The sequence below is a fragment of the Amphiura filiformis genome, chromosome 18 (genome assembly GCF_039555335.1).
Source record: "Amphiura filiformis chromosome 18, Afil_fr2py, whole genome shotgun sequence".
NCBI classification, from domain to species: domain Eukaryota; kingdom Metazoa; phylum Echinodermata; class Ophiuroidea; order Amphilepidida; family Amphiuridae; genus Amphiura; species Amphiura filiformis.
In genome coordinates this window covers 64,770,471-64,794,894 of record NC_092645.1, presented here as the reverse complement: position 1 = coordinate 64,794,894, position 24,424 = coordinate 64,770,471, and the positions used below count along the sequence as shown (strand labels likewise).

At 37.5% G+C, this 24,424-nt stretch overlaps 1 protein-coding gene across 1 annotated transcript in view; it reads left to right on the top strand.

Annotated features, from left to right (window-relative positions):
- The window catches only part of LOC140138927 (atlastin-2-like), a 60,689-nt gene that overhangs the window by 20,058 nt on the left and 16,207 nt on the right, over window positions 1-24,424 (top strand). Inside the window, exons 3-8 of the mRNA XM_072160709.1 lie at window positions 7,426-7,560; window positions 9,547-9,651; window positions 10,347-10,454; window positions 14,686-14,778; window positions 17,917-18,055; window positions 19,224-19,351. Coding sequence (XP_072016810.1) covers window positions 7,426-7,560; window positions 9,547-9,651; window positions 10,347-10,454; window positions 14,686-14,778; window positions 17,917-18,055; window positions 19,224-19,351 — 708 coding nt within the window. The remainder of the gene's footprint in view (window positions 1-7,425; window positions 7,561-9,546; window positions 9,652-10,346; window positions 10,455-14,685; window positions 14,779-17,916; window positions 18,056-19,223; window positions 19,352-24,424) is intronic.

Here is a 24,424-nt window from a genome sequence, read left to right as displayed (position 1 = left end):
TGTCATGATATTTCTACCTGTAGTTTATTTGAATACATTTTAGTAGTCATCATATCTTACTTGTAGTTTATTTGAATGCATTTTAGTTATATTTTCATCCCCTCCTTTAATACCCAGCATGCTCACTATCAAAAGACCAAAGACAACTTCCAGGTAAGTCTTACTACCAATAAGCTTTTCTTCACGTAGTGTAGTACATTAGTGATATTATCGATAAACATTTTGTTTGTCAACCATTCCCTGACATTGCAAGTGGTCAGGTGTACATTTTGGGGTTTGGGGCAGCTTTGTTTCAACTTGCTTGCTACACACGCTGATTATCATTTCCAAAGATTAGTCTTGCTCTAATCACAGTCTAGTTCTTCCCTTCCCCCCAGCTGCTGTCTGAGCTCCTGTAAACTGTGACTTGTACATAAGGCCAGCCAGCCAGCCGAATGGACTGATGCCCTCTTTATATCAGCAGCCGCAACATTACATACAATATATCTTAACCCTAACCCCCTAAGGGCTTTTTGGCGACGGGAAGGGAAAGAAGGAACGGATAAAGATAGAAAAGAAAGAAAGAAGTTGTTTGTTCTGGGTGGGATTCGAACCCAAGACCCCTCGCATGCCAAGCACTCGGTCGGTGACACTTTGCCACGGGTCTTGGGCTTCGCTGGCCAGCGAAACCGTTTCTATATCACTTATGGCGATTGCATCATCACACCACGTGGGATGCACGCACGAACAGCGCATATATCAAGTAGTATTTTGTAGTATACAGGCGGGTTAGGGTTAAATATTAACTGAGCTGTATGTGCAGTGCAATATGTAACATGTTTTGACAATTCAAAGGGCACTTTGTAATCCACAGTCTCACCCTACTTCACTTACGTTAAGATTTTTATACCATCAGAAACCTAGGTCTACAAATTTGTGTGCATACTGCATTGCCTTTCTTGCGGATTCAGTTGTTTGACAAAGACACCATTCGATTTGTACTTTGTGTTTGAACGACAGACAAATTACATCACAGTGGGTATGGTAACTTACAAATTCAGTGTCCAAAATCCACTGAAATTTTAGGGGAAAAAATAGGCTTTTTTCCTATCAATAAACCATAACATAAAAAAGAGGATGCTCAAACCACAAAATGCCCCTTTAATTCTGATGATATGAGTAATGTTGCCTGTACTGTAACTGGTTGATTTATACAGTGGCGTGCGCAAATGGGGGGGGGGGGGCAGGGAGGCCATTGCCCCCCCCCCCCCACTTTTGTTGGTCATGCGGGGGAAATTCGGGGGAAAAACGCGAAAAACGCGCTCCTAATCAGACTCCATTTGGGGGAACTGAACAACCTGGCCCCCCACTTTCAATGTGCTGCGCACGCCAGTGGATTTATACATCATAAATTGATAAAGTATTGGTCCGATGTGTAGAAATGATACATTCATTACATCTAGCCAAAACCAATTAATTGACACTGACCTCACAGCTAGATATTGGACATATTTTCCAGTTGAATGGTCAGCACTGTAGATGACCACAGTGGTAGATGATCACTCAACTGGAAAGATGTTGGATATAACACCATCAGTGAAATGATGACTATCATCCAAGATGGCTGCCGGGTCAGTGTCAGTTAATTAGTTTTTGCAAGATAACATTAAAATATTATCAAAAATTGTTCCAAGAAAATGGTTAATATCGATATATCACTAATGTGTTTATGTCATCATCACCACTAGACGACAAAAAAAACCCCTGTTCTAGGTGTGCGGGCCCATCCGACCCAAATTTTATGTTTTATGATCTGTTTTAGCTGTGTACATGTATCATGCAAGCAAAAACAGCCATTTTAGGGCCAAAATAGATTGATTTTGACCGAGATTTTTTGGAATTTCGGTTTTCAAAATTATTATGTTTGCACAAATTGTTAAGATTTGATTCAGATTTTTTTAAGCTTTCTCTTTTACTAACTATAGTCAAATTACGCCTTTTGAAGAAAAAAATAATAAAAAATAGACTGACCACGACTCTACGTCCAAGGAAACCCCGTAAATTACGCCTTTTGAAGAAAAAAATAATAAAAAATAGACTGACCACGCCTCTACGTCCAAGGAAACCCCGTAGAACAGGGTTTTTTTCACCATATCACGATCACCACATTTCTTAATTGGAGAGGCTTGGGTAAACAGGTATTTATTAACCATGCTAATATTGTATTTTCATTTTATAGTCACTCCCTGACATGTCCAATAAAGTCATGGATATCATTCATTGCTTCATTATATACAGCCTGTCAAAAAAAAAAATTGTGCAAGTAAAACGCGCCTTCTATATGGCAATAAGAAAATACCGTTGTGACATGATGCTTACATCAACGTCAAGGACACAGTCTTAGCTGTCAAATACCGTTTGTTCTGTTCAATTTGCTTTTTTTAATCTCGAGATATGTTTACATGTAGTTAACAACGAAAGGGTAAAATCACAATTGTGCCACTTTTATACTAGGGAATAGGGCTGTAAATGTACACCATTCAGAGCTGATGTTGATGCATCTAATGCATCAACATCAGCGCGCGTGCATTATTGTGTCAAATTTCATGAACTTGTCTAAGTTCTTTAACCTAAGTTCTTTAACCTATAAGTGTGCAATATTTGTTTGTCTTTTAACATGTCTTGAGTGACAAAGAGAACAGTATTTACCATAATAAAATCATTGACATGCACATGTATATATTTAATTTTACAGCAGAATGTGAAATATTTATCTTTTAATTTGTCGTAAGTGGAAAAAGAGGATCATTATACCTGTACCATGATAAAACAGTAAAAACAATTGTGTATTGTTGTGTAGTTGATGCATTCTTTTAATTTCACGAAGGAACTCTTGATAAACTTGATGCTATCATTGATTTACATGTATCCAGCCCTCTTCCCTAGTAAAAGTGGCACAATTGTGATTTTACCGTTTAGTTGTTTTTTAAAGTAAGCATATCTCTCGAGATTAAAACAAGCAAATTGAACAGAACAAACGGCATTTGAGAGCTAAGACTACGCCCTTGATGTTGATGTAAGCATTATGCCACAACGGTATTTTCTAATTGCCAAAGAGGGCGCTTTTCACTTGCACAATTTTTTTTTAAAAAGGCTGTATGTGGGTCATTTCTAACCATTATAATGCTAAGTAGGCATCTTGAAGGAGCTCTTAACAGAACTACACACTCATGTTATAACTTGATTATTTGTTGCACAGCCGCCATCGGCGCTGTGCATTGTTTTTACCGCGTTCTTCTTCTTTCTTCTTCTTCTTCTGTCAACATCATAATCAGCCATCGTAGCCACATGCTTTCAGGCATGATGACCATACTTGGTCAGTAGAACCGTTTGGTGGTGCCACAGATGTCACATGATCAACTTCCGGTCAAATGTCATCCACTTCCGGTCAATGGCCAAAACTTGATTTTCACTAAAATGCTACTCCTCCCACATATAACATAGCATCATGACGTCACTTGCACACATGCATCCCCTATAGCCAGTGTCCAAAAGTTATACCACAGAATTGGGATCAAAGGTCATTAAGGGATCACTTCCGGTCAAAAACCCACAAATTTGTAAAAAATATTCAAAAAATCACTGTCTTTACAAATTACATAGCAGAGAGTCGCCATTAGCACACATGCATTGCTACTATCCAGGGTCTTTAGGATGCCTACAGTTTTGGGGTCAAAGGTCATTAAGGGTTACTTCCGATCAAAACCAAAATTATCAAAAATTTTAAAATTTTTTATCTCAAAATATAAACAGACCAGAGCAATATAACCATCATACATGAATTGGTATTACTAGATGTATGCACGGTATTTTTATTTTGGGGGTCAAAGGTCATTAAGGGTTCACTTCCTGTTTTTAGTTAAATAACTTCGAGAATTTTTATCTCAACAACTAAACATAGTAGAATTTTTTAATTAAAATCAGAACAATGCATTTTGTCGTTGTACATAAGGTTTTTTTTCATTGAGGTTAAAGGTCATTAAAGGGGTCAAAAGGTCAATCATAAATTTTAAAAAAATCAAAATCCATTTATAAATTCCGATTAAGCTGGAATTCACCAGGAATATTCCTTATGACATCCTGAGCAGTATGTAATATTTTGCGGGTCAAAGGTTATTAAGGGATCACTTCCGGTTATCAACAAAACCGCCTGGTGGCTGTGCTCGCGGTCGCAGGTGACCGCAACCGATCGTATATCTTGTTTGTTTATTTATTTTACATACATGCAGATACCTTATTATTTACTTGCTCGCTTGCTTGCTCGCTTGCTTGCTTATTTGATTGCTTATTCACTTTATTACTCAATTGCGGGCCTGCCTTACTTACTTAAACTTACTTTACTTACTTACTTACCCACTTACCTACTTACTTACTTACCTACTTCAAAAAATTGTTTGATTGGCGTAACATAAAAAAAAATTAGGGTAGGTCGGTCGGCAATTTTAAAAAACCCCATTTTTTACACACATTGTTAGCGGTAAATTGCATATCTAAATTTTTTAATTTTTAAAAACTTTTTGCAAAAAAAAAAAAAAAAGTCTAGGGTCAGGCCTATTTTTAGGGTCGGTCGGGTTATGCCAATCAAACAATTTTTTTAGGCCTTGGCATATACATGTGTAGTCCACATGCAAACAGCCATTTTTATTCTACTAATATCACATTCATTTGCAATAACTTACTACATGGGTAGCACCTGGCCTCATTACTGTTATGCAGTTATTTTCGCATTCAGAAATTTTTGTGATTTGGGAATTTTTGGAAATTATGCGAGTTGTTTATTTCACAGAATGTATGTAATTGTATTAAAATAACTTTAAATAGACTAAAAACTGTATAGTCATGTTGTTATTTTCGCACCTGCATGTCCACTCACGAAATTAGCGAGTATAAAACCCCCATGAAAAAAAACCAGCACATACAGTATTACTTACATATATTTCACCTGCCTGTTACTGCACATGAACAATATAAAGCTCTAATTTTTGGTTTAGACATTAACCCTAATAACACGAACCATGGTTTTTTGCTATCGGAAGGCAGAGAAGGAATGAAAAACGAGAGAAGATGAACAAAGATTTCACTTGTTACCCCCGGAAATTGAGTCTGGGACCCCTCAGGTGCCACGCACACGGTCACCAACCTCTTGCCAGGGAGTTTCGCTGGCCCAGCCAGCAATTCCATGGATATATATGACTTGCAGTGATTGCATCATGGCATCAAGTGTTATTCATTTTTGATTAGAAAACATTGTTCTTGATTTGTCAAATATAGGACCGAAGCCTGTAAATTACCATACTTTAAAAATGACATGCACACCAAACTTTTTTTTTAGCTTAAAAGGCAAATTTGAATGATTTTGCACCAAATCTGTGTCCTGATGTACTGCAGTATTTTCAATTCAAAAGTTGATTTTAATCAGAAATTAGGAACTCAATGCAGTGTTCTACAAGTCTGCAATATCAAATCATAATGTAAAAAAAACAAATTATGCAGTACTATAATTTGACCAAACACATGTTAGGCACTTGATGCACATGTCAAATTACACCTAACATTTAATTTATTTGATTAGTGAGTCATGTCATGTCACATTCTATAATGATTTTTTAAAAGCTTTAATTTTCACCTAAAAATGTTTTATAACATATTAAATTTGAATTGCAGTCAGCAAAAAGTTGATTCTATATAATAAAACATCCATGCACTGACCATCTGGAATAACCCTTCAAAAAATGTTCATTTTTGGGGAAGATTTGGTTTCAGAGATAGCATTTTCCATAATCATCTACATATATCTTAAAACCCCCTGAGCACTACCTGCCGATCTAACATTGCCTCTGATTGGTCAATTGCATGATATTTTCATTTTAATCACCAATCAGAATGGAGCTTTGCAAATAATTCACCCCCAATTTTTTTTGCTTGGTGAAATTATTCTAACAATGTTGCTGATTGGGCCAATTGATAATGATAACTTCTTTTTGGCCAATCGGCAGGTAGTTCTCATACGGTTAATTATAATGAAGCAAAACACCTCTCCTGATGCCATTTCCTGGCAAATTCCAAAATTTACAACCAAATGCCAACATTTCTGGATTTTTTTTTTTCAACAATACAGCCGATTTTGACTTTTGCAGAAGAAGCTTGAAAGTATACATGAAGCAGCACAAAAATATATATGAGTGAAAATATTTGATTGCAAATTGAAGTCTAAACTCATTTCAATATCATTCTGTTATCTCATGCTAATAGATTAAATGCTGTACATTATGTATCATTGCATTGTTATACCATAGTCTATGGTTATACCACGCAAGTGTAAATTAATGCAGTGATTAAAATAGATCTGAACTGTCTGTCAAACACTTGAGCTGAGACTGACTGGGCAGTAAATAGAATGAGTTTATGCCCATTTCCCCCCTTCATACAGTTATGTGTAGTTTAATGCTGACAGTGTTTTACCATGGGGAGGGCCAGAGGGGCATCTTGGATTTAAAATTTCAACTGAAACAAACTAAGCTATATTTTGCTCTTTCAGAAAATGACAAAAAAATTGGCTACTGTGAAAATTTGGATATTTCCTGGGAAAAAAGAGAAGATTTTGAAAAAACTGACCCAGTAAAAGAGGGGTCATTGATATTACCATAAGGCTGACAATATGACCCATGTTAGAAACTGACATCACTGATTTGGGGGAGGGGCACCAAAATCACTCAAATAATTTTGAAAAATTTATAGAAATATCAACTTTTGTGATATCTACATCTGACTTGTTTTGCCATGTATTATTTCACACATCTGAACTGAGATCTACTCAAATCACTCAAATAATTTTGAAGAGAAATGTCAAAACTAATTTTCATGACATCTGACTTGTTTTGCCAGGCATCACACATATTGCTGATGTAAACATTGGCACTGACCATCACAGTTATTTCACACATCTTGACAGTGATCTACTCCTAACGCCAGTTCACCCATAGTTCAAAGAGTTCACAGAACAGATAACTAGTCTTTGGACATGACATGTGTAAACAAGCACGACATGCTTTATGTAAACAAACTCGGCATACCATGTACTAGGGTTTACTAAACTTTACTTCATATCATTCTGATCAAAGAGTCACAACATTTTATAAAATTTATTGCAAGAAGATTCTATTATAATAATAGCTGCCTTTTCTATTATAATAATAGCTGCCTTTTGTGTTTTGAGGTTTGTACAAAATGTATCTATCAAGTTTTTGCCGACAAAGTGGCAAAAACTCACAAAAACTGTTTTTGCCAAATACCATGTTTTTTTCCACCTGTGGCAAAAACCTGCAAACCCTGGTATCTGTATTCTGATATATCTACGTTTCTGTTTTTATCTTCTTTGATTACCAGGGTGCTGTGGATTGGCTAGGCCATGATGATGAACCATTGTCTGGGTTCTCTTGGAGAGGAGGCTCAGAAAGGGAAACAACAGGAATATGGATATGGAGTAAATTATTCCTTTGTCCAGGACCAGATGGAGAAGAGGTTAGTGTTTTTTATTGATTGCCAGGATGCTGTGGATTGGCTATTGTCTGGGTTCTCTTGGAGAGGAGGCTCAGAAAGGGAAACAACAGGAATATGGATATGGAGTAAATTATTCCTTTGTCCAGGACCAGATGGAGAAGAGGTTAGTGTTTTCTTTGATTACCAGGATGCTGTGGATTGGCTAGGCCATGTTGATGAACCATTGTCTGGGTTCTCTTGGAGAGGAGGCTCAGAAAGGGAAACAACAGGAATATGGATATGGAGTAAATTATCCCTTTGTCCAGGATCAGATGGAGAAGAGGTTAGTGTTTTCTTTGATTACCAGGATGCTGTGGATTGGCTAGGTCATGATGATGAACCATTGTCTGGGTTCTCTTGGAGAGTAGGCCCAGAAAGGGAAACAACAGGAATATGGATATGGAGTAAATTATTCCTTTGTCCAGGACCAGATGGAGAAGAGGTTAGTGTTTTCTATTGATTACCAGGATGCTGTGGATTGGCTAGGCCATGATGATGAACCATTGTCTGGGTTCTCTTGGAGAGGAGGCTCAGAAAGGGAAACAACAGGAATATGGATATGGAGTAAATTATTCCTTTGTCCAGGACCAGATGGAGAAGAGGTTAGTGTTTTCTTTGATTACCAGGATGCTGTGGATTGGCTAGGCCATGATGATGAACCATTGTCTGGGTTCTCTTGGAGAGGAGGCTCAGAAAGGGAAACAACAGGAATATGGATATGGAGTAAATTATCCCTTTGTCCAGGACCAGATGGAGAAGAGGTTAGTGTTTTCTTTGATTACCAGGATGCTGTGGATTGGCTAGGCCATGATGATGAACCATTGTCTGGGTTCTCTTGGAGAGGAGGCTCAGAAAGGGAAACAACAGGAATATGGATATGGAGTAAATTATCCCTTTGTCCAGGACCAGATGGAGAAGAGGTTAGTGTTTTCTTTGATTACCAGGATGCTGTGGATTGGCTAGGTATTGATGATGAACCATTATCTGGGTTCTCTTGGAGAGGAGGCCCAGAAAGGGAAACAACAGGAATATGGATATGGAGTAAATTATTCCTTTGTCCAGGACCAGATGGAGAAGAGGTTAGTGTTTTCTATTGATTACCAGGGTGCTGTAGATGGCTAGGCCATGATGATGAACCATTGTCTGGGTTCTCTTTGAGAGGTGGCTCAGAGAGGGAAACAACAGGAATATGGATATGGAGTAAATTATTCCTTTGTCCAGGACCAGATGGAGAAGAGGTTAGTGTTTTCTATTGATTACCAGGGTGCTGTTCATTGGCTAGGCCATGATGATGAACCATTGCCAAGCTTTCCATATGCCCATAAGTGTATTCGTATGATGACGCAATTGCATCAAACGTTCCGTGCCCATAAGTGTGTTCGCATGATGACGCAATTGCATCACATGTTCTGTGCCCATAAGTGTGTTCGCATGATGATGCAATTGCATCACACATTCTGTGCCCATAAGCGTTATTGGCATATTAATGAGTCAATCACATCACATGTTAAACTTGCGCTTTCAGTTGCTTGGTGCTGTAGCATTTTGTGACTTTAGGTCAAGTCAAAAAGCATATTGTTGCACACATGGACAAAAGAGATAACAGACCGTGTACAAGCAGTCAAAGTCTCAACATCGCCCGATAATGAAGGCCGATTGTTCCATGAAATGCGAGAGGCAGAACTGCTATGCACTTAAAGCATATTTTCACAGTCTATCACAAAGGCATGCAGCACTCTATCGCGTATATGCGAAGGCACGCAACTCTAACGTGATTGTTAGACATGACACGATCGAACAATCGGCCCTCATGAATATGCGAGAATTCACAGCATACAATACACAGGGACTTTGACTGTTGATATATGGTCTGTAGTAGTCTGTGGTTGCACTACATGTATCATTATGCTCCCAATTGATTAAAATTTCACCACAATTAATTTTTTCTCAATTTCATTTTGCTTACAGGTGGTTGTAATGTTGATGGATACACAAGGTGCATTTGACACAGAATCCACCGTCAGGGATTGTGCTACAGTATTCGCTCTTAGTACAATGACCAGTTCTGTACAGGTAAGTAGTATATGCACACATTATACGTACACATAGACACATATTGGAAGAGTGCTCTCTGTCAAAAAAATGAAATAGAATAGTGCCCTTCTGACAAGAAATGAAAGAGAAAATGAGGAGTGCAAAGGAAAAGAAAAAGGGCAAGCAGCCCATTTCCCACCAAAGTTTCCTGATCATAGGCCAAAATAGTGTTAAATACTGATTGTCACAATAAAGCCCTTTCATCTCGATCATGGACATACATTGTGTAAAATGGATTGAAAAAGACACAAAAAAATCAAACCAGCCACACCAGGAATTGAACCTGGGATTCTTGTGTGATAGTCTAATGCTGATACGACTGAGCTATCAACTCTACGGTATTCAGTGAGGAAATTTTAATTTGTATATAACATATCCGAGCCAAACTTCCGTTCCTTGAATTCCAATTTTGGTAACCACAAATGCATTTTTTTTTCACGATTTCATCGGAAATGCATGGATTTGGAGCATCAAACTTCAGGATGGTAATGAGAAAAATATGATCTATTATATCATACCAAAAACTCATCAACAATGAGAAAAATCCAGGGATATGATCAGGCTGTCAATCAGGTTACGGACCTTTAAAAAGCTTATGTTGTGTAACCCAAATTTTTACATGTTTGTCATAGATTTTTGAGGCCTAATCCTAAACCTTTTTCTCTTACTTTCAGGTGTATAATCTGAGTCAAAATATCCAAGAAGATGATCTCCATCATCTGCAGTTATTCACAGAGTATGGTAGACTAGCTATGGAGAGCACAGAGGCTAAACCCTTCCAGGTACGGTAGCCAAAAACGAATGTCAGTACAACAAATGATTTGCTGTGCTTGATCATCACAAAACATCAAAAGGTGTCGGATATTATATAGAAACACCAATCTATAGACCAATCTAATTTCACACATTCCTACACCTCAATGGCAGCCATTGCTGGGTCCCGTTGGTAAATATGAAATGATGCGTCCTTGGCGGGATTTTAAACTGCATTTCATCACCCGTGTTACATGTAGACAATAGAATGATGAAAGTTTACAACACAATACAACATAACATCGATTTTTAAGCGGCTTGAATCCACCCAATTGGGCAGTCACAACACCAGTTTGGTGCACGGGACCCAGTCATGGCCGACTAAATTCTGACCATCCCTTGGCTGGTTGGATTTGTCTATAGTACAATAGAATAAAATTGCAAGGATCTGGGCCCGGTTCTTGACACTTGGTCGTAAACTTATGACAGTTGTATATGTCATGCATGAATGGACTGTTAATCTTATTTTAATATGTACATCCTGTGATATGTCCATTTCAAAGGAAATACAACTATTGTTTGTTAATTTACGACCAAGTTACGATGTTAATGCTGTTTTTATGCCTCCACCGGAGGTATTATGTTTCCTGGTTGTCCGTCCATCTGTCTGTCCGTCCGAGCTTGCGAGTGCAATTTCTCGGAACTGGTAAGGCATATATTGTGATGCAATTTGGTGGAGGGGCGGCAATTGGTGGTTTCCAAATTTTAGCAGGTTGTCGTCGCAAAATATGATAATTAAGGACCTAATTTGCATAATTTATGCATATCAAGCAAAATAACCTTGTGCACAGAATATCTGGAGATCTGTACGAGTTACAGTGATAAAACTTGGCGGAGAGTAGCACAGCCTGAGGTTTTTGACCTGATTTCATGAAATTTTGTGGGGACGACCACTGAAACAAGGCTAAAATGTTGCGTCGAGAGCCGCGCAGGTCGAAAAACGCGAAATTCTAGTTTTGTCTTGACGTTAGTTACTGGTAAAATCATAGAGCAGATTTTGGCAAAAGTTTGTTAAGCAACTGTCCAGAATTATACAACGTTATTTTGCAGCACAAAATCTAAATTATTTTTGATGTGTTTTATGTTTGCAGTCATTAATGTTCCTAGTTAGAGATTGGAGTTATCCATATGAATATGACAATATGGAGAAGAAAGCGGCAAGAAAGTCTTAGACAGAAAACTCATGTTTGTCTATTTGTTTGTTTGTTTGCAGTCATTAATGTTCCTAGTTAGAGATTGGAGTTATCCATATGAATATGACAATATGGAGAAGAAAGCGGCAAGAAAGTCTTAGACAGAAAACTCATGTTTGTCTATTTGTTTGTTTGTTTGCAGTCATTAATGTTCCTAGTTAGAGATTGGAGTTATCCATATGAATATGACAATATGGAGAAGAAAGCGGCAAGAAAGTCTTAGACAGAAAACTCATGTTTGTCTATTTGTTTGTTTGTTTGCAGTCATTAATGTTCCTAGTTAGAGATTGGAGTTATCCATATGAATATGACAATATGGAGAAGAAAGTGGGGAGGAAGTCTTAGACAGAAAACTCATGTTTGTCTATTTGTTTGTTTGTTTGCAGTCATTAATGTTCCTAGTTAGAGATTGGAGTTATCCATATGAATATGACAATATGGAGAAGAAAGCGGCAAGAAAGTCTCAGACAGAAAACTCATGTTTGTCTATTTGTTTGTTTGTTTGCAGTCATTAATGTTCCTAGTTAGAGATTGGAGTTATCCATATGAATATGACAATATGGAGAAGAAAGTGGCAAGAAAGTCTTAGACAGAAAACTCATGTTTGTCTATTTGTTTGTTTGTTTGCAGTCATTAATGTTCCTAGTTAGAGATTGGAGTTATCCATATGAATATGACAATATGGAGAAGAAAGCGCAAGAAAGTCTTAGACAGAAAACTCATGTTTGTCTATTTGTTTGTTTGTTTGCAGTCATTAATGTTCCTAGTTAGAGATTGGAGTTATCCATATGAATATGACTATGGTGAAGAAGGCAGCAAGAAAGTCTAAGACAGAAAACTCATGTTTGTCTATTTGTTTGTTTGTTTGCAGTCATTAATGTTCCTAGTTAGAGATTGGAGTTATCCATATGAATATGACTATGGTGAAGAAGGCGGCAAGAAAGTCTCAGACAGAAAACTCATGTTTGTCTATTTGTTTGTTTGTTTGCAGTCATTAATGTTCCTAGTTAGAGATTGGAGTTATCCATATGAATATGACAATATGGAGAAGAAAGCGGCAAGAAAGTCTTAGACAGAAAACTCATGTTTGTCTATTTGTTTGTTTGTTTGCAGTCATTAATGTTCCTAGTTAGAGATTGGAGTTATCCATATGAATATGACTATGGTGAAGAAGGCGGCAAGAAAGTCTAAGACAGAAAACTCATGTTTGTCTATTTGTTTGTTTGTTTGCAGTCATTAATGTTCCTAGTTAGAGATTGGAGTTATCCATATGAATATGACTATGGTGAAGAAGGCGGCAAGAAAGTCTAAGACAGAAAACTCATGTTTGTCTATTTGTTTTTTTGCAGTCATTAATGTTCCTAGTTAGAGATTGGAGTTATCCATATGAATATGACTATGGTGAAGAAGGCGGCAAGAAAGTCTTAGACAGAAAACTCATGTTTGTCTATTTGTTTGTTTGTTTGCAGTCATTAATGTTCCTAGTTAGAGATTGGAGTTATCCATATGAATATGACTATGGTGAAGAAGGCGGCAAGAAAGTCTAAGACAGAAAACTCATGTTTGTCTATTTGTTTGTTTGTTTGCAGTCATTAATGTTCCTAGTTAGAGATTGGAGTTATCCATATGAATATGACTATGGTGAAGAAGGCGGCAAGAAAGTCTAAGACAGAAAACTCATGTTTGTCTATTTGTTTTTTTGCAGTCATTAATGTTCCTAGTTAGAGATTGGAGTTATCCATATGAATATGACTATGGAGAAGAAGGCGGCAAGAAAGTCTTAGACAGAAAACTCATGTTTGTCTATTTGTTTGTTTGCAGTCATTAATGTTCCTAGTTAGAGATTGGAGTTATCCATATGAATATGACTATGGAGAAGAAGGCGGCAAGAAGTCTTAGACAGAAAACTCATGTTTGTCTATTTGTTTGTTTGTTTGCAGTCATTAATGTTCCTAGTTAGAGATTGGAGTTATCCATATGAATATGACTATGGTGAAGAAGGCGGCAAGAAAGTCTTGGACAGAAAACTCATGTTTGTCTATTTGTTTGTTTGCAGTCATTAATGTTCCTAGTTAGAGATTGGAGTTATCCATATGAATATGACTATGGTGAAGAAGGTGGCAAGAAAGTCTTAGACAGAAAACTCATGTTTGTCTATTTGTTTGTTTGCAGTCATTAATGTTCCTAGTTAGAGATTGGAGTTATCCATATGAATATGACTATGGTGAAGAAGGTGGCAAGAAAGTCTTAGACAGAAAACTCATGTTTGTCTATTTGTTTGTTTGTTTGCAGTCATTAATGTTCCTAGTTAGAGATTGGAGTTATCCATATGAATATGACAATATGGAGAAGAAAGCGCAAGAAAGTCTTAGACAGAAAACTCATGTTTGTCTATTTGTTTGTTTGCAGTCATTAATGTTCCTAGTTAGAGATTGGAGTTATCCATATGAATATGACTATGGTGAAGAAGGTGGCAAGAAAGTCTAAGACAGAAAACTCATGTTTGTCTATTTGTTTGTTTGTTTGCAGTCATTAATGTTCCTAGTTAGAGATTGGAGTTATCCATATGAATATGACTATGGTGAAGAAGGTGGCAAGAAAGTCTTAGACAGAAAACTCATGTTTGTCTATTTGTTTGTTTGTTTGCAGTCATTAATGTTCCTAGTTAGAGATTGGAGTTATCCATATGAATATGACAATATGGAGAAGAAAGCGGCAAGAAAGTCTTAGACAGAAAACTCATGTTTGTCTATTTGTTTGTTTGCAGTCATTAATGTTCCTAGTTAGAGATTGGAGTTATCCATATGAATATGACTATGGTGAAGAAGGTGGCAAGAAAGTCTAAGACAGAAAACTCATGTTTGTCTATTTGTTTGTTTGTTTGCAGTCATTAATGTTCCTAGTTAGAGATTGGAGTTATCCATATGAATATGACTATGGTGAAGAAGGCGGCAAGAAAGTCTAAGACAGAAAACTCATGTTTGTCTATTTGTTTGTTTGTTTGCAGTCATTAATGTTCCTAGTTAGAGATTGGAGTTATCCATATGAATATGACTATGGTGAAGAAGGCGGCAAGAAAGTCTTAGACAGAAAACTCAAAGTAAGTGGAATTACCCAATGATATTAACTATAAATAAATCTAGTATTTATAGTTAATATCATTGGGTAATTCCAGTTGAAGTCAATACACCTCTATGTAAGACATGACCTTAATCTTGCACAGAGGGGGTGTGAATTTCAAATGGGGTTACCTGAATAGGTGACTCCACTTCAAATCTACAACCATATGAGGGAGATTCAGATCGTGTCCTCCATAGGGGTGTATGAATTTCAGCTGGAATAGCCAATACACTAGACATGAATATGTTAATCCCATTGATTGAAAGCTAATTAATATAGCCGTATAACATATTATCATTCAGTAGACATGAATAACGACATTTCATTGGTTAATAGCCAACTAATATAATTTCGTATTGTTCAGCGTTCATAAATTACCGTACAATATATAGCCGTATTATTCAGCTCTTAATCAGTACCGGCAATAAACGGGCCTGCATACTCGCGTTCTATTGTACACTGCTGATCGCGTATGCGGTAGAGACGGCAATTACGTCGCGTGCTAAGTGTGCGCCACGCTTTGGCAATGGCGCTGTATTACATGGCTTAAGGCGGTAGTTGCATGACAGAAAACTGTAAAGCATACTTGGAAGAGTTTGGAGTAGGCCTATAACTTGATCATTTTATGATTGTGGTATTATTTAATTATTATTTATTTATTTATTTATTTATTTGTGTTAAATTCATGTCTACTGAATGATAAATTCGTTATCCCCTGTTTGTTCATGCAATACGAAAAATATCACTTGTTTTGAGGTCGTATCACACTCGGCCTGCGGCCTCATGTGATACGACCTCAAAACAAGTGATATTTTTCGTATTGCATGAACAAACAGGGGATAACTAATAGTACTAAGTTGAGGACTGAGCAATACAACACAACAATTACGCGCTACTATGCATCACATGCTGAATGTTGCCGGTTTAATTTCTTCACATCACTCACTGGTAATAGCGCACACGCTTTACTTAACCTGACGATGGCTGACTGAGAAGGGTCCACCGTTGAAGATTTGTAGTAGGATTTAGTGGATAAATAAAATAAAAAGATGCAAAGTCAGTAACCTCATTCATAACCGTAACTTTTCAACTGTGTGATTCCATCTGTATAATATCATATTATTTTTGAAAACAAAATACAATTTTAACTTTATCTTTCATTTTCCCTTTTCGCTGGCGGACCAATTATAAAGTGCGCAATCATTTAATGCTCAAATACGGTAGTTGCGTGTGCGTAAATTAGTCGTTCTTGTTGGATACGCTTACGCAAAAGTCACTATAGTACGCATTTTCATACCACGCACACGCAGAAGTTATTAAGGTGGTACTACACCCCCTGATAAATTTTGTGAATAATTTTGCATTTTTCTCAAAAAATAACTACACACTGGTAACAAAAGTTACATATTATAGGGGCAAGGAATCTTATCCTAAATAACGTACCGCTTGTCTTGAGTCACTGAAATTCTAGTGTAGTAACTGGATTCCTTGCACCTACAATATACAGAACTTAGCAGTGTGTTATTATTTTTTGAGAAAAATGCAAAAATAGTAACAATCAAGGGGTGTAGTACCAGGCTCCGATAAATCGCGATTGCCCGGGGCAATTAAAAATACTGCCGGGCAAGCTAAATCACCAGGCACTCTGCCCGATTGGGCAATTGCAAAATTATTGTGCAAAGACGGCATTATGACTTGCATATTTTACTTACATTAATAACAATGCAGACAAACAAACAAAATATATTTCTGCACTAAATTTCCAACTAATTTCCACTGTTAATTGTTATTGATCGCAGGCTATTCTCCGTAGCATACATGCTAGTACATGATTACACTGTACATATCACCTGTTCATATCGTGGGAATCCCCCATATCAAATGTTTTCAATATTAATGAGGTCAATCGGTATTTCCATGACCCCGAAACATGTACAGTGCATATCGCAGTGTATGTTACTGTACAAGCACCGTACAAGCACATGTTTACTCTTTAATTATTAATGAGGTCAGTCTGATGACGTTATGCCTTTTCCCTGACCCCGAAACATGTACAGTGTATGTCATATGTACAGTATAATATGACCATGTACGTACGGCACTCATGAATTATTCAGCGCACGCGGTTGCCGGCCGTCGCAAGCCTGCCCTGGGAGAGTCATTTAATTTGCATAGAACATTATAGCCACAGGCTCACAGCCCACAGCGGCTCTTTGATCGATCTTCTTGTTGTGCTTATTATTGAATTACCAAAAGATATTTGGGATCGGCCGGCGGCATCAGCAACAAGGGGCTTTCCCTGACATTGTTCTGATGTTAACGTAAACAGATATTATTCCACCATGGATTAATTTTTCATTCGCAAGTGGAAAGATACAGATGCTCCTGATCGGGCTGATTCTGATCTCAAGTGAGTCAACTAGGTCATACCGCGGTTGCGGCACCCTGTGCTATTTTTAGACAATTTTAGCTATCAACTTGTTGATGGTTGTCTTTCTCAAATTTTCAGGCATTTAATCAGGCAAGCAAAAGTTGACCTAAGCTTGCCCGATCGGGCAATTAAAAAAAAAATTATCGGAGCCTGTGTAGGATCACCTTAATGAGTTTTTTTGTAAATTAATGTTAAGTGGAGGTTCACTGTTGCTTGTTAGTAAACGCCCATCACATTTTAGTGACTAAATGAGTTTGGTTGGATCTCATGCATAGGGTATAATCATGAGGTTATGAATTTTTTTAATGCCCAAAAGTAAGTGCTGTATATTTCTGGAATTAGGAGTAGTGCTCGCGCCCTCGGTAATCTTTCAAAACGACTCAATCGTACATTTTATTTTTGGTGTACAAGGGGATTAAAGAAAATTTGGCTGAAGCGAGATTCAAACCGGCAACCTCTGGTTTACGAGACCAGTGCTCTACCATCTGATCTATCCATGCAGTCCTATGATGGATGGCAATCCAAATTACAAATATCTTTGCTCGGGCACTGGTCAGAGCCATAAAACCGTAATGTCGTGTTGCTGGGGATCACGCCACATTATCATGATACAACTTGGGAAGCGACGCTAGAGGGGATCCATGATTTGGCGTTTAAATTCTTTTATTATTTTTTGTGTTTGTACAGCAATCCAATAACCAACATGAGGAATTACAGCAAGTGAGAAGACACATCCATGCTTGCTTCCATAAGATAGCGTGTTTTCTTATGCCTCATCCTGGCCTAGCCGTAGCAAGGAATCCCAAATTTGATGGAAGACTAGCAGGTAAGTCAACAATTCTTTCTATACCTTTTTACAAGGGCCAACCGTTGTCAAGCGAAGATGAGTCCACCCTTTAATAGTGGCGTATATGTGAACGCAAGTTAACGGAAACACGTATATGGTGGTTACGCTTAATCGCGTAAAATTTGTCATGCCTGGAACTTGTACGTGTGCGTATACACGCTTACATGTTGGTTTCATTATTTTGGAGGTAGCAGCTAAACATTGCCATTTTATTCTGTAGTTTTATTGCTACAATCTTGTTGTATTATATTGTTGAGTGGCAATGACTAAACTGAGATTCCTTGTGAAATATTTGTGTGAATTAGACGATCATTAGCTTGTTTTTTTTGTTCACCATCGTTTAACAACTTGAGTGTCTGCGTGAATTAACCATGCAGACGTATCATTGTTAAACGGTAATGAACAACGGTTTAACATGATTGAATCCGTAAGTCAATCATTGCCAAAAGTTTACAATGTCGGTTTATCTCATGGTAAACTTCTAGTAAGAGTACAATATTCACCTTTCTTTTCATCGTTTAAATAAGCACCCTGGAAAGTGACTGACTCATGCACATGAGATACTATACCATTTCTCACCCGTTAAGGCAGCTGTTTCGCGCACGCATCTATGCAGCTTCCTAAAACGCATGCGTGTGTACACCAGCACTTAAGAGTGAGTGCTAGCTATTTAAACCTGTGCTTAATGAAATACGCACTGACGTCACTGCCACATCAGGCTGAAAAATGGTATATATAGTTATGTTGAATATAGGGTAGGTGATCCAGTACCTGCAGCATTATAGCATGCCTGTGAGTTGCAGTCTTAATGTGTAATGTTTGGAACACCCCAGTCCAGACACTGAAAGATAAAATATGAAACATTTCCTAAGATGTGAAGTAATCTTCTGTGCAATCTATTTCATTTCAACTTTGAGTTGGTCGTGGCGTCTGTGCCATTACATGGTTACGCCACACACTTTCCGACAAACCGCTATCGTACGCTTGTCTACATACGCTCTGCGCAGTGCAGTTGGATATTGCGACCAGCAAAATACGCACATATGTCACTACCAAACTGGAGTTATAGCTGCCTGTTTGTCTAATGATATTGATTGACAGTTTGAATAAAACATGTTTCTATTTAACATCTTCATTTTCTCTGCAGACATTGATGCTGAATTCAAGAAGTATCTGGAGATGTTAGCGCCCTCATTGTTGAGCCCATCTAGTTTACTTGTCAAAGAAATTAATGGTGACAAAGTCACTTGTAGAGCTTTATTAGAATATTTCAAGGTGAGTCAATACCACAAGGATAACCACTGCACATGCATGCATCCCACATGATGCCATGATGCAATCACCCACAGCAGCTGAAAGGAGCATCCCATCATGCATTGTAGTATATCGGCATGCTCCATAGCAAACATATACAAAATATAAACAAGAGCCGATTAGATATTGAGAGCTATTGATAGATTCACAGTACTCTAGGGGATATACTTTTTCAAACAAAATTCTAAGCTCCCCGGATTTAAGCGAGTAATTGAAAGTTGAAGTGAGGGATTTTGTGTACATTTTCTATAATATGTTTAGTTCTATTATGGTACCGCAAAGCATAATGGTAGACTCCCTTTAGGTGCCGTGCCCTAAGTCCTATGTATGCACATAATCCCTGACTGGGCCAGCAAAACCCCTGTGCTTCTAAGGTTTGAATCCCAGAGGTGCCAAGTGACTTCTTGGTTCATTTTCTCTCCATTATCATTTCTCCTTTAACTTCCTATAGCAAAAAACTATGTGCAGTGTTACGGTTAAGCTACAATCTCAGAAAATATTGTTCGAACACTTTAAAGGCCTTATTGGAAATAGTCCCCCTTCTACCCCCGTACAATGTTGGCATACCCAATATGTTCATCTTCACATATCTTCTCCCAACATTGATTGGTGGGGAAAGGGAGGGATATGCTTAAGATGAACATTGAGAGAACTCTATTATAAATCTTAGTTTCCAGTGACTCATATAGCGTGTGCACTATACTAAGATGAACATGGGAATTACAGTGGGTGTTCGAACACATTTTTTCCGGGATTGTCTACAAAATTGCTTAGCAAAATCATCTGATTTTAGTTTTTGGACAATAACTCTGCAGTTACGCCATCGATTTTAATGCAATTTGGCACACATGTTAGAAACATAATTTGCTATCAGCCCACAAAATATGGAGGAAATCAAGGAATATTTTGATAGCGTTCTGTTAGTATAGATTTAACATAGCGTTTTATACACACAAATACAGGCCTAAATTATTTATGTGCCATGTTTATTGAGCATATGTACATGTGGTATAATTAATTTAGAGAAGGTGTTAAAATTTTATATTCAGCTAAAAACAGATATTACTCGTAAATTTAATGTTATGTATTTAAATGTCACAAATTTACCACTGTGTGATAAATCGGAGGGGGGGGGGCGAGAGAGAGCGAGTGATAGGAAGTTAGAGATACGCACAGGCTATGCACATTTATTGTTTTTAAAAACATTACTTGACCAACATTTAAGAAAATCAGCCTAATGTGTGAAATTGTGTTCATTAAACATTTTAAATACACCATGGTTAGGATGGTCAAATGGTGAATCATAACGATTTACACACATACACAAGCACGCATTTCCAACGATTCACCATATAATAGAAAAGTAAATCCTATTATTCTTTATGTTTTGTGGTCAACCGTGCATAATGTGTGTTTTCAATGGGGAGATGTGCAATGATTTACCTTTACCATGAATAGGCTTTCACACTTTCAGTGTACACAGTTATACCCACTGAAGAGACAACGCAAATCATGTTTAATGAAATGTGCCAATTTGAGATTGCATAGGCCTAATAATAAAGGTCATTATCTATAATGCTCATAATGATCGGTGTTTTTTAACTGAAAAACAACATATTTGAATTGTTTATATTTTCTTTCTTTTTTCGATCAAAAATAATGACAATCATGAAATAACCCTGAACTTGCACACCAATCATTGACCATGTTAGTTAAAATATTATTGATTGATGTGTCCTATACATTGCGCATGTGTCTTTTAATGTAAAATTGGACTTGAACTTGAAACATATTGAACAGCAAGTGACATTTGCACTTTTAATTCTTCCTTCTTTTTAATGCATTATTTTCCTTTTACTTAGATTTTTTGTTTTATCTTCTTTTATTTAATGTTTTGTGTTGGATTTGTTTCTTTGTTTCTTATATCTTTCATTATTATTTATTTGGGGGGTCTTTAATGACTTCTTTTTCTTTTTATTTGCTTGAAATCTTTGAAGTTTACTTTTGTGGGGTCAGGAATTACTGGTTTGGAAGGAGAAGTTTGGCAATGCATTGGATAGGGAGGTAGCTGTCGTTGCATTATTTTGCTATCTACTGCAGATAGCATTGACATGACAAATTTGCATCCCACATCCGTGTGATGTTTGATTGACGGTGCCCTTAGTGTTATAGGAAATATAAAAGATGGTCCATGATTGTCCAAAAACATTGTCAACTTTTTATTCAAATTGCTATGTTTTAAACTGTTTGGGGATATGTATCAGGTATTTTGCGTCTTATTCGACTTAAATTATTCAAAATTTGATGAAAATATATGTTTAAAGTGACCGATCCCTGAAATATTTGTGGATGTAATGTAATATTATTTATTGCATGTGTTCCTTATTATATATAAACTAACATGTCCAAGTTTCATTTGAATCGCTCTACTGGATCTGAAGTTATGATCCCAAATGTGAAAAAGCAAACACTGATTTTAGAATTCCTCAGACAATCTCAGAAAATATTGTTCGAACACTTTAAAGGCCTTATTGGAAATAGTCCCCCTTCTACCCCCGTACAATGTTGGCATACCCAATATGTTCATCTTCACATATCTTCTCCCAACATTGATTGGTGGGGAAAGGGAGGGATATGCTTAAGATGAACATTGAGAGAACTCTATTATAAATCTTAGTTTCCAGTGACTCATATAGCGTGCGCACTATACTAAGATGAACATGGGAATTACAGTGGGTGTTCGAACACATTTTTTCCGGGATTGTAGCACCCTCATTGTTGAGTCCATCTAGTTTCCTTGTCAAAGAAATTAAAGAATTAAAATTTACTTGGAGAGCTTCAAAGTGAGCCATATCGGAAATTGTTTCAATTGATTGATCAACCATCCAGTTGACTGAGACTGATATTGATCATCAGGTTGTGCCCGTAGACTGTGATCAATTCCAAGGTCAAAAAGGTCACAACCTTTTGATCAATATCACAGTCTCAGTCTCGCTGATGAAAGATGGAGTAACCATCAGAAAATTGCGAGAGATAGGAATGACTTTCTTGTGTTTGGATCAAAAGTTTTTAATTTTAATCATCCTTTCATGTGTTAGTTAGTCAATATCAAGCCGTTTGGAATAATATCAAGTCACTTGGTATTAATTCACAGAAGCCAACCAGAAGGGGGAAAAAGAAGAAATTACCAGCTACTGTACATTCTGTGTTACAATCAAATCATTCTGCTTCCATTGACGCAAAGCATGATCTATCCTTCTGCGTTTGGAATGCACGGTCCATCCGTAACAAAGTCACAATGTATGTGGACTTTATGCTCGAGCACGACATCGACTTCACGATTCTCACGGAAACATGGCTAAATGAGTCCGATCCCGTCGTCATAGCAGATCTAACGCCTGCAGGTTACTCCTTCATAAGTGTACCACGCAATTCAGAAAACTATGGTGGAGGTATTGGGGCTTTATTTAAAGATGACCTGAAATTACAGCTCATTCCTACGGGTCATCACTTCACCACCTTTGAGCACGCATGCTTTACCAACATAAGTAAAAGCGTGTATTTCATTGCTGTGTACAGGCCCTATCCATCCCCAGTCAATGGCTTCAAAACATCCACTTTCTTGGATGAATTTGATACTTTCATAGGAGGCTTTGTGAATACTCTCAACCGTAAAGTTGTATTGGTGGGTGACTTCAACAACCCGACAAAATCAGATGTGTCCAATTTTATGACTACACTCGGCAATTCAGGTTTTGAGCAACACGTTACATTCCCAACACATCGATCTGGGAATACATTAGATCTTGTTATCTCACGTCCTGAAGACAATCTCATCAAGGACTGCATCCAAGAATCAATGCTTTCTGACCATCATGTTGTTTATTGCTTAATCGCAATGTCAAAGCCAAAATATCAGAAAACCGAGTTTGTCACACGCAATTTCAAAGATATTGATCTCAAATCCTTCCATGATGATCTTATCTCTGACTTTGATTCTCAAAGTGACACTGTCAATAATCTTGTTGAACTCTACAATAACACCATAAAGAACACTCTTGATAAGCATGCTCCTACCACTGTCCGATCTCGTACCAAGAGACCACATCAGCCTTGGTACAATACTGATATCCATGTTGCCCGTCGCCTCCGCCGCAAATACGAAAGCGTAAATGGAGGACAACCGCCTTGAAATTCACCGTCAGATCTACATTGACCAAAGAAAGCTGGTTAATGAAATGATAGACAAAGCCAAAAAGGAGCATTACAGATCAGAATTTGAACAAGCTGACTCTAAGACAATGTTCAAGAAAGTAAATTCCCTCCTCGGTAAAGGCACAAAAATACTGCCTGCACATGAATCTGCACAAGATCTCAGTAATGACTTTGCCACCTTCTTTACTGATAAAGTCAACATAATCTACAAAGGCATTGAAAAAGAACTTGAGAATGCCAATGTTGCTAGTGATGTAGCTCCATCCTCACCTGTTGATTGTAGTTTTCATGAATTCAACCCAGTGAGTGAAGAAGAAATCTTAGCTCATATCAACAAAGCACCATCAAAAATTTGTCTTCTGGACCCGTTGCCAACATGGTTCATAAAACAAAACCCATCAATGTTTGTTCCAATGATCACCGAGGTTGTCAATACATCTCTCAGCTCTGGAGTGTTCCCATCCTCATTGAAGCACGCTGTCGTTGCTCCAATCATCAAAAAACAATCGCTGGACCCCAACGAGTTAAGAAACTATCGCCCAGTATCAAACATACCATTTGTGTCGAAAGTCATCGAAAAACATGCTGTCAATAACATCAATGATTACATGACCAGAGAAAATCTATGTGAACCCTTACAGTCGGCTTACAGGACTTCACACAGTACGGAGTCGGCCCTGCTGAAAGTTAAAGACGACATCATGCAGCATGTTTCTCAGCGCAGAGGTGTATTCCTAGTCCTTTTGGACTTAAGCGCAGCGTTTGACGCCGTGCGCCACTCAATCTTGCTTGATCGCCTTCATCATGACATCGGTGTAA